General features: G+C 46.9%; 2 protein-coding genes across 2 annotated transcripts; one reads left to right on the top strand and one right to left on the bottom strand.

Moving 5' to 3' along the window:
- Positions 1–299: 299 nt before the first annotated feature.
- LOC136450696 (putative respiratory burst oxidase homolog protein H) lies at positions 300–5,206 on the top strand. The gene is made up of 14 exons (XM_066451261.1): positions 300–853; positions 1,211–1,373; positions 1,464–1,512; positions 1,619–1,732; positions 1,827–2,633; positions 2,752–2,847; positions 3,125–3,240; positions 3,323–3,425; positions 3,784–3,872; positions 3,983–4,133; positions 4,217–4,363; positions 4,456–4,584; positions 4,668–4,746; positions 4,835–5,206. Exons 1-14 carry the CDS (start codon positions 445–447, stop codon positions 4,942–4,944), a joined length of 2,562 nt encoding a protein of 853 aa, XP_066307358.1. The 5' UTR covers positions 300–444; the 3' UTR covers positions 4,945–5,206.
- On the bottom strand, positions 4,988–8,009 carry LOC136450698 (uncharacterized). Its single transcript, XM_066451262.1, has 2 exons — positions 7,659–8,009; positions 4,988–6,094 (listed from the first exon to the last, which is right to left on the bottom strand). The coding sequence occupies exon 2, from the start codon at positions 6,086–6,088 to the stop codon at positions 5,156–5,158; it is 933 nt and encodes a 310-aa protein (XP_066307359.1). The 5' UTR covers positions 6,089–6,094; positions 7,659–8,009; the 3' UTR covers positions 4,988–5,155.
- Positions 8,010–11,459: the final 3,450 nt, after the last annotated feature.

The following is an 11,459-nucleotide window of genomic DNA, read 5'->3' on the forward strand; positions in this document are numbered from 1 at the left end:
TTCTCAGCGCGCCCTACCTAACGCCCCTCCCGCTCACATCTCCCACCGCCCGTCCTTATCAGACGGCGCATATACACCCACGTGTGCCCGGTCTTTCCTGCGCCGGATGGAAAGAGAAACTCGCGCCATACGGCGGCGCTGCGCACGGCTCACCAACCCGATATCTCGCGGCAGGTGGGGACAGCCACGCGGGCCGCAGATCTCGTATCCGACGGTTCGCGCGCCGTCGCCAGGTAGATAGCCGTGACCGCGCGGCGCCTCAACGGCTATAACTGGGAGAGGACGCGCATGTTACCCGCCATCTCTGTCCCCCTGCTTCCTCCGGCCCCCCCCCCACCACCCCTCGCCCGCAGGTGGGCCCAGCCGCCATCCTCCTCCTTCGAGAGCGGGCCGGCCGGCCGGCCGGCGGCGAGCGGCATTGCGGGTTATCTGGTGGGCCGCGACATGGCGGGGTACGGGGACAGGCGATCGCCGCCGCTGGAGGGCATCACCGTCGTCGACGGGGGCAGCAGGGCGCAGTCGCCCGGGGCGGGTGCGGGTGCGGGGGCGGGGAGGCTCCCGCCCCCGCCGGGAGGGTTCGCGCGCGGGCTCATGAAGCAGCCGTCGCGGCTGGTGTCGGGGGTGAGGCAGTTCGCGTCGCGGGTGTCGATGAAGGTGCCCGAGGGGATGACCGGGATGCGGCCGGGGAGGATGACGCGGATGCAGTCCAGCGCGCAGATGGGGCTCCGCGGCCTGCGCTTCCTCGACAAGACCTCCGGCGGCAAGGAGGGCTGGAAGGCCGTCGAACGCCGCTTCGACGACATGACCAAGGGCAGCGGGCGACTCCAGAAGGAGAGCTTCGGCAAGTGCATAGGTAAGTAAGAGTACTGGTGTACTACTGCTCCTGCTCGATCGAGATTGCCTCTTCTGTCGGTTGGCCACATGCTGCCTAAGTGCTTTGGTTTGATCCAGACTGGAAATAAACTAAAAAAAATCGATCGCTGAGATGCTGATAAGAACCGCAAGGCACTGACATGACAGCACAGCAATGGTTATATGTGCATCGAAATCTTATGCTTGCTTTAGAAATTCTTGTTTGTTTTCTTTCTTATGCTTGCTTTAGGAATTCTTGTTTGTTTTCTTTTTCATTTTTGTGCTTCAAACAGTTCGTGTTGCTGGTGCCCATTATCAATGGATGATCCGTGGCTGACTGACTGATCTCATTCTCAAGGCATGGGGGACTCCAAGGAGTTTGCCGGCGAGCTGTTCGTGGCGCTGGCGCGGAGGTGGAACCTGGAGCCGGAGGACGGCATCACCAAGGAGCAGCTCAAGGAGTTCTGGGAGGAGATGACCGACCAGAACTTCGACTCGCGGCTGCGCATTTTCTTTGACATGTAAAGGTCCACCGCCCCTCGTTCCTGCCCAAACGGCACGCCCATTATTCAACTACTGATGAAACGAATTCTCCTCTGCGTCTGACTCAGGTGCGACAAGAACGGTGATGGGATGCTCACGGAAGATGAGGTCAAAGAGGTGAGCGATGGCAACTTATCACGATTTGGTTGATCAAATATTTAGGAGTATGAACTTACCAAATTATCAACGAATTAATTTGCTTTTTTATTTGTTCTCCTGGCAGGTTATTATACTGAGCGCGTCAGCGAACAAGCTAGCCAAATTGAAGGGTCACGCCGCGACCTACGCGTCCCTGATCATGGAAGAACTCGACCCGGACGACCGCGGCTACATCGAGGTCGTGCTCGTGCAGAAACAGCATTTGCTTTCTGTCCAACAGGGATGAATGGTTTGCGTTGCTTACAACCAACAGTGTGCTCCAAACAATGCAGATTTGGCAACTGGAGACTTTGCTCCGGGGCATGGTGAGCGCGCAGGCGCCCGAGAAGCTGAAGCGGACGCCGTCGAGCCTGGCGCGGACGATGATCCCGTCGCGGTACCGGAACCCGCTGAAGCGGCACTTGTCCAAGACGGTGGACTTCATCCACGAGAACTGGAAGCGGATATGGCTCGTGACACTGTGGCTGGTCGTCAACCTCGTCTTGTTCGTGTACAAGTTCGAGCAATACAAGCGCCGAACTGCGTTCCAGGTGATGGGCTACTGTGTCTGCGTTGCCAAGGGCGCCGCCGAGACCCTCAAGCTCAACATGGCCCTCATCCTGCTGCCCGTCTGCCGGAATACGCTGACGACGCTCAGGTCCACCGCGCTCAGCCATGTCATACCCTTCGATGACAACATCAACTTCCACAAGATCATGGCGCTGTTTATCGCGGTCGCCACAGCGATCCACACGCTCGCACACGTGACCTGTGACTTCCCAAGGCTGATCAGCTGCCCAACGGACAAATTCATGGCTACCTTGGGGTCCAACTTCCACTACAAGCAGCCGACTTACCCGGACTTGCTGGAGAGCATACCCGGGGTCACCGGAATCCTCATGATCATCATAATGTCCTTCTCCTTCACGCTGGCAACACATTCCTTCAGGCGGAGTGTGGTGAAGCTGCCATCGCCGCTGCACCACCTTGCCGGTTTCAATGCCTTCTGGTACGCCCACCACCTGCTGGTCATTGCATATATCCTGCTGGTGGTGCATTCCTACTTCATATTCCTCACCAGGGAGTGGTACAAGAAGACGGTAAGCCTCAGGCACCTTGCTTTGAGATGAAACTCAATCCCCCCCACCCCGCACACCACACACACACACACACCAGAGCAGTGAAATGGCATGCCGATGATCTCAACTGTTCATGCAGACATGGATGTACCTGATTGTCCCTGTCCTCTTCTATGCCTGTGAAAGAATCATCAGGAAATTTCGTGAGAACAACTACCATGCGGCAATTGTGAGGGTAAGCTATTGAACTAAGATCTGTTTGGATCAGTTAAGCTTTTTATAAGATGCCATAGCCGGAGGGAGCCAGCTAATAGCTTTTTATAAGCGGGTTGGTTGAATAGTTCAAAAAGGGCTATAAACTGGACCATAAGCTGAACTGTGTAGATCAGCTAGAGTTTGTTTAGCAGCTAGAAACTTATTTTAGTCAATCCAAACAGGGTTAAAATTTTTTGGTTCATTCTGACTGTTAATCATTACAAATGCTGACTGGTCCATTCTGACTGTATATGCAGGCAGCAATTTATCCTGGAAATGTGCTCTCTATTCACATGAAGAAGCCACAGGGTTTCAAGTACAAGAGTGGGATGTATCTGTTTGTAAAGTGCCCAGAAGTCTCACCTTTCGAATGGTATCATTTCGTAAATTGTTGCATACATCTCCAAGAAGTAATTTATCTGTGGTTCTTGCTTACAATTCTCCGATATTTGCAGGCACCCCTTCTCTATAACTTCAGCACCAGGCGATGACTACTTGAGTGTGCATATCCGCACGCTGGGTGACTGGACATCCGAACTTCGGGTGCTTTTGGGGAAGGTTAGGGCGCGTTTAGATCTAAAAATTTTTGGTTTTTGGCTACTGTAGCACTTTCGTTTGTATTTGGCAATTAGTGTCTAATTATGGACTAATTAGGTTCGAAAGTTTCGTCTCGCGATTTCTCGCCCAACTGTGCAATTAGTTTTTTTTTTCGTCTACATTTAGTACTCCATGCATGTGCCGCAAGATTCGATGTGATGGGTACTGCGCAAAAAATTTTGGGAACTAAACAGGCCCTTACTTTGAGGCAGCACAACTGTAGAAGTTGGAAGAGTAGCAAGACTGTTAAAAAAAATTTATAGCAGAATAATCAATAATGTGGACTACCAGAAAAGAATAATGTAGATTGTTCGCACAGGCTTGTGAGGCACAAGTAACTTCCAAGAAGGCTACCCTTACAAGACTTGAAACTACAGTTGTGGCAGACGCCCAGACTGAGGACACTAGGTGCTTAACTTTTTTCTTTTTGGCACATCCTATAGTTTGATTGGTTTTTGAGAAGTTACTGCAACTTTACGAATTTATTAACCTGGTCAGCTTTGCTGTGTTTTCTTTAGGTTTCCCAAGGTCTATATAGACGGGCCATACGGTGCACCAGCACAAAATTACAAGAAATATGACATTCTTCTGCTTATTGGTCTTGGAATAGGAGCAACTCCTTTCATCAGCATACTGAAGGATATGTTGAACAACCTAAAATCCACCGAAGTAATTTTCCTTTTTAATGCATATTTTCGATACTGTTAAGAAAATCAAGGGTAGCTGATAGCTGTACTGAGTTGATTAAACAGGAGGTGGAAAGCATCCACGGCTCTGAGATAGGCAGCTTCAAGAACAATGGTCCAGGAAGGGCTTACTTCTACTGGGTCACCAGAGAGCAAGGATCTTTCGAATGGTTCAAAGGAGTCATGAATGAGGTTGCTGGGAGCGATCACAGCGTACTGTCTCACTCTCATTTCTCTTAATTGCCTTTTCACATGCCATCCCTCTACAGTAGAACATAAACTAAGATGAAATCTGGTTACTGCAGAATGTTATAGAGATGCACAATTACCTGACCAGCGTGTATGAAGAAGGTGATGCAAGGTCAGCTCTGATTGCCATGGTCCAGTCACTTCAGCGTGCCAAAAACGGCATGGATATCGTCTCCGGCAGCAAAGTATATGATGAATTCCTTTTTGCTCGACTGTAAATTGTTTTGCATATGTTGTTTGTTTTGTTTAACGGAGGTCTCTGTTGCAGATTCGAACACATTTTGCAAGACCAAACTGGAGAAAGGTATTCTCTGATTTGGCCAATGCACACAGAAACTCTCGCATAGGTGAGCCACCTGTTAGTGAACAGCGGCGGGTGACACGAAAGTTTTCATCTTCAGTACAGCACTTAATATTTTTTCTAAAAAATTCCAGGAGTTTTCTATTGTGGACCTCCAACGCTCACAAAACAATTAAAGGATCTTTCGAAAGAATTCAGCCAGACAACCACAACTAGGTTCCATTTCCACATGGAGAACTTCTGAGACCACATATACTCGAAGCTTCGATGGATTGAAAACATAATTGTATAGGAAAGAATACGATAGCATTGGCATAGCAGATTTAGTTTTACAAGTCTTGATGTCCGCAGGGTTGTACAAAATATATATGTGTACAAAGCTAGATGTCACCATCATACATAGATTCTGAAATGCTTACAGATATCTATATTGGAGAAGTGAAACTACTTTCTTCCTAGAATAACCGAGTTCCAGATCGTGTGCTTTGAGCACGCAAATTTTCTCTTTTCAGTTTCTCTGCCCGAGCTGTCATTGCATTGCGAATAAGGGTGCTGTTCTGTTTCCTGGAAGATTCTTGTGTATCATCTTGCACTGGCACAAGCGCCAGAGAATCTCTTTCGGCGCTCTGCGCATTCCTGTTTTTTGGAGGCCTGCCTCTTTTTTTAGGCTGAATATCAGCAGATAAAGATCTATCTTTTCGAGGCCTGCCCCTCTTCCTAGGTTCATTTCTAGCTTGCAAGCATGCTTGAGCATTTCCTTCTGTTATGGCAGTCACTAACTGGCCACTAATGTCATTGGGCGTAGAAGCTGGAAGCAAACCTGGCACATTATTTGATTGTTGCCCTTGGCCTTCTACTCTAACTATCGCCATCTGATTGTTTGCATCATTTCCCTGGGATATTGTAACTGTATGTGATGTTTTCTTCATACTATCATCCATTGTAGCATATATTTTCCTTGGTCTACCCACCTTCGGTTTGCTGAAGTCAGAAACTGATCCCTTAAGTTTGCACTTGTCCATAACAAGTGTTTTGAGTGGAACAGTTATGTCCAATGGCAGTAGAACTTCCTCAAGTTCACGCCATTCAAGATCTTCCTGGTCTCCGTCATCATAAATGATGTTGTACCAGTTGCTTTCACTGACATACTTGGCCACTTTCCCGACGTAATGCGTGTCTCCAAAAAGCTTCCGCACTTTCCTCCCTTCCAACCATTCACCAAATTGAGGATCAACCTGAGGTTCTGTGTCAATTTTTACTAAAGATTGAGAAACAGCTGTGGAATCAGAGGGCAAATCTGGAACACCATTGATAATGATGGCAGGTTCTCTGTGAACTTTGATGATAAATGTGGTTTCTGAATCCTGCTTGCCATCAGCCCCCTCCATGGTTTTCTATAGAAAAAATATGGAAAAATCAGGAAACAAATTCATATGTGCTAGACTGCTAGCACTAAGAGTTCAATCAAGAGTTCACAGGACAAGTGGCAATGAACAACGGAACTCATGGTTCACCAAACTATCATATTGTGCAGGATTTAGATGAGTTAGTGAATTTGAGACATAAAACTTATATTAGCGAACACCTAGGAAGAACTGATACTACATGGGACTTTATTACACCAATGGTGGGTTTCAGCATGGACACTGGAACATACCGGTGAAGTACATGCATAATTGTGTTAGAAAATGAAAATTTACAGTGCATCCTGAACCTCAAAACTAATGCGGGTACTTTCATCTGCCAAGCAACAATATAAACACTGCCATCCTGAACCTCAAAACAAACACTGGTACTTTCATCTGTCAAGCCAGGGACGTAGCCAGCGGTGGGGCTTCAGCCCCCCCTACCCATCCTGAGCACGTGGAGTTTTCCTAAGTCCTCCCTTAAAATTTTATGCATACATGTATTAGATAGGAGGGGCTAAGGTTAAGGGAAGATAAAAAAACCTCTATTCTTTTGTTCAGCCCCTCCTAAATTTTTTTCTGGCTTTGTCACTGTGTCAAGCAACAATATAAACATTGTACTAGGATACAACTTAGCAATCAGCAGGTCACACTTGAACTGGTGGTTTCCAATTGGATTTCTGGTTTAGGAATCAACTTCCACATAATCAAATACAAATTTAAAACATAATAATGACCATTACATCAGCTTTACTTTTGCTATTATAGTTTCAAAATTAAACTAAATTGAGACTAGTTACTAGGCATTCCAGGGAAAAGGCTGTGAGAAGTGTCAGGTATCATTACTTTTTCTCCCAAGGACTGTTTAGGGTAGGGGAAGGGTGAAAGCTAATCTGCTTTACTATCCCAACTTCTAACACTAACCCACTACTCAGATATAATCATTAGAATTCAGCTTTCTAAGTCTGCTCATGAAATGAGTACATAAAATTCCTGATTGCATCAGACACAAATTAGGTTAGAAATTTCAGTGGAATAATCAAATGATGCCACATTGAGCACACAAGTAGATGTTGGGTTGAACCTGCTTCACTGTGCATTCCCCAGTGAAACAAATAAGCTATTTAATACAAATAATGAGTTAAATTTGGTAAAATGCCACCATTTCCCCATTTGCTCACTGGACTTGTGTCAATCAGACAAGTAAATATGACACAACAGGATTCAGAAATTGGATACCGAAACAGGATACAAGGCCAGCAGTTGCCCATGGTCTGAAGACAAGTACCCATGCAACAGCAAATTGTTACTATAGCTTAGGTTATTTCAGTTTATCGTACTAGAGATTCACAATATATTGCGCAATTAAAAATCCTAAGCAGCCACTACAGAATTATACAATCAATTCGAGTTAAAACCCTAGGTCAAATGAAGAAGTACAAAGTCACACAGAACTCAGTCAGAATACCAACAAATTCATCACGCCACAAGCAAAACTAGTAATGCTAGATCCAGCAGAAATAAATCGAAAACAAGGAGGGATTAATCTGACCTTGCGAACAGCGGTGGTGAGCAGTAGATCGGGGAAGTGTGTGGCGGCAGGCAGTAACAACAGGGTGGTGCAGGGCGGCGGCGGTGTGACGAGGTGCGAGGAGGCGACCGGCGGGTGGCGTCGTCAGCGGGAGGCAGCAACCGGAGCCCCGCGCGCGCGGCGTCGAGGAGGCGCGCGGGCGGCGGCGGTGTGCCGACGTACGAGGAGGCGACTGGTGGGTGGCGGGTGGAGGCAGCAACCGCAGCCGCGCGCTGCGGCGGCGAGGAGGCGCGCGGGCGGTGGCGGCGAGGAGGCGCGCGGGCGGAGGCGGTGTGAGGCGGCCTGCAACAGATGCTCCGAGTTTTTTCTTTATCTATCTACTTAGCGTGTTGCTGCCGGATAACTCATAATTTATACCGAAAACAAACGGATCACACGATAAGATAATAATAAGGTAAAAATTAAATACTAACACTAAAATGATATTTAATCTAAAAAGTAAAGCTTATGAATTTAACATAGTCACGGAGTACGCGACGTCGCAGACTCGTAAACTCACTTTATAGACCTTTCTCTGATACGGCTAAGATAATGTTTTATATTGGTAGGAAGAAATCTTCGATATCCATTTCTTTACATTTTATGAGCGCGCGTACTCCGTGACTGTGTTAAATTCATAAACTTTTTTTTGGATTAAATGTCACTTTAACGTTGGTATTTAATTTAACAGTATTGTTATCTTATCGTGCGATCCGTGTGTTTTTAGTATAAATTGTTAGTTATCCCGTAGCAACACACAGGCACGCTACCTAAAACAGCAAGCGAGGGCGATGGAACACGTGAGCGTGAAACCAAATGAAAAAAGAAAAAAGTTGTCCCTTTTACAAATAAAAAAGGAGAAGTAATTAAATGTAGATAGATTTAGCAAGGTTCTTATAAATGCAAATAGATTCCTTTGTCCTAATTCTCTTTCCTTCTGTGTTAATTCTCTTTTTTTTTCTCGTTGCCATATATGCTGGTGCATGCAAACATGCAATGTGTATATGAATAGCACAATAATTTTATACTTTCTATTTTGCCGTGATTCCTCTATCACATAACAGGCAATATTCAATTAAGAAGAATTATGCATGTGGGAGATATCATGGGATCGCAGACGTAGGCAGACGGACGAATCAAAATAAATGTCGTATAAAAAATATCCACACTTTGTTCTTTTTAGTTATAGGAGATTATTAGTACAAAAGATTTAGTTGTCCCGTAGTAACGTACGGGTACGCTACCCGAAACAGCTAGCGAGGGCGATGGAACACGTGAGCGTGAAACCAAATGAAAGGAGAAAAAGGCTGTCCCTTTTGTAAATACAAAGAGAGAAAGTAATTAACTGTAGATAGATTTGACAAGGTTCTCAGAAATGCAAAGATGTTTCTTTTGTCTTAATTCTCTTTCCTTCTGTGTTAATTTTTTTTTTCTTTTTGCTCGTTGTCATATATGCTGGTGGATGTAAACATGCAATGTGTATATGGATAGTACAATAATTTTCTACTTTCTATTTTATTGTGATTCCTCTATCATATGACAGGCAATATTCAATCAAGGTGAATTATGCATGCGGGAGATGTTATGGGATTACAGACGTGGACAGAAAGACGAACCAAAATAAATATCACACTAAAAAATATTTACACTTTGTTCTTTTTAGTTGTAGGAGATTATTAGTACAAAAGATTTAGTTGTCCCGTAGCAACGCACGAGCACGCTACCTGAAACAGCAAGCGAGGACAATGGAACATGTGAGCGTAAAACCAAATGAAAGGAGGAAAAAGTTGTCCCTTTTACAAATACAGAAAAGAGAAGTAATTAAATATAGGCAGATTTGGCAAGATTCTCAGAAATACAAAGATAATCCTTTTTGTCTTAATTCTCTTTCCTTCTGTGTTAATTCTCTTTCCTTTTGCTCGTTGCCATGTATGCTGGTGGATGCAAATATACAATGTGTATATGGATAGCACAATAATTTTCTACTTCCTATATTATCGTGATTCATCTATCACATAACAGACAATATTTAATCAAGAAGAATTATGTATGCAGGAGATATCGTGGGATCGCAGGCGTGGACAGACAAACAAACCAAAACAAATATCGCACCAAAAAATATCCACACTTTGTTGTTTTTAGTCGTAGCAGATTTTGATTTTGATGGAAGGCAACGGACGTTAACCGAGGCTAAGCAAGTTGTCAGACCAATTAGGCTAAGGCCCTGTTTAGTTTCCAAAATTTTTTATCTCCTACAGTAAAAGAGCATGTTTAGACACATGTATGGAGTACTAAATATAGACGAAAAAGAAAACTAATTGCACAGTTCTCGGCAAAATCACGAAACGAATCTTTTAAGCCTAATTAGTCCATAAAAAACCTTAAGTGCTACAGTAACCTACGTGTGCTAATGACCGATTAATTAGTATCATTAGATTCATCTCGCAGTTTCCTGATGGGTTCTGTAATTTGTTTTTTATTAGTATCCAAAAACCCCTCCCGACATCCTTCAGACACATCCGATGTGACACCCAAAAATTTTCACATCCCCAACTAAACACACCCTAAGCTCAGTTCGCCATGGGTCTAACCAATTAGATTAAATTCAGTTCGCTATTGATGAAATGGACGTGAACCTTACGTAAAAACTATTGAGGCCTTAAGGGGACAAAACGGGCAGGCCAAGGCCCAACCAAGAGCCCAAAAGAGTTGCGAGCTGCACAACTCGGCGAGAAAGGCTTTCAACAGCCAGTGCAAACATCTTCTTATATTGGAATCCTGTACCAAAAGAGGGTCAGGCAGCATGGCCACGTCGCCCGTTTTCCCCGGCCATCGGATCGGCCACGCGGACGGTCTAGATTGTGCGAGCCCCGGTCTTTTTGTAAAAGAAACCTCGAACTTTAGTTGAATCAACCCGCAGTCCTGGCCTCCTCTCAGCTTACGAACATTCTCGTCCCGCAGCGGCGCAGCCTCTCCTCCTCCGGCACCGCCCCTTCCGCCGGCCCAAATCCAATGTCCTCACCCTCCTCGCCCAGAGCTCGCCGCGGCCTCGCGCTGCCTGCCCCCGCCGTCGTTGCTGCCCTCGCGCCCCTTCCTCTCTCTCCCTCTCTCCCGACGTGGCGACGCAGCGGGAGACCCAAAACGCTGCCGCCTCCACGCACTGCCTGCGACCGGAGCCACCGCGCCCGTACCCCCCCTGCGCTGGGGTCGCTGGGGCCCTCGCCTACGCCAGGCCAGCTGGGGCCGCCACGCCCGTGCGCTCCCGCGGCGCCGCCAGCGCAGGGGCCCCTGATGCCGCTCCAGGTTGGACGGGGGTACCACGTCCGTAGCCCCCGCAGCTCGCACACCCAACCGCGCAGGGGTGGCCGGGGCCACCGACCTAGGGTCGCCGGACAGCTGTGCCCACGCCCGCTCGCTCGCACTGCTGCGCGCACGCGTGGACTTCAAAATCGAGCTCTCCCAAATCCCGCCTATGGCGCCGCCACTTGAGCCACTGCCGGCAGCTCCGGCGACGGCTAGCCCCGGACACTTCCAAGGCAGATCGTAGGCATCCCTACGCCACTCACCGGAGCCCGCACTCGCACGCGTGAGCACTCAGCTGCGCAAGCCCGGCGCAGAGCAACCACCGGCTGGGAGCATTGTCTGACTTGTTGCTTATTAGCTTGTTGATGACGTCACATGATGGCATGCCTACGAAATACGGCTGTTTCCCTTTACCAAAATAAATCTAGCAATACATTACAAATACACACATACCACCAACAAACCTCGGTGGACATGGTT

This window comes from Miscanthus floridulus, chromosome 5 (assembly GCF_019320115.1).
Source record: "Miscanthus floridulus cultivar M001 chromosome 5, ASM1932011v1, whole genome shotgun sequence".
Classification (NCBI taxonomy): domain Eukaryota; kingdom Viridiplantae; phylum Streptophyta; class Magnoliopsida; order Poales; family Poaceae; genus Miscanthus; species Miscanthus floridulus.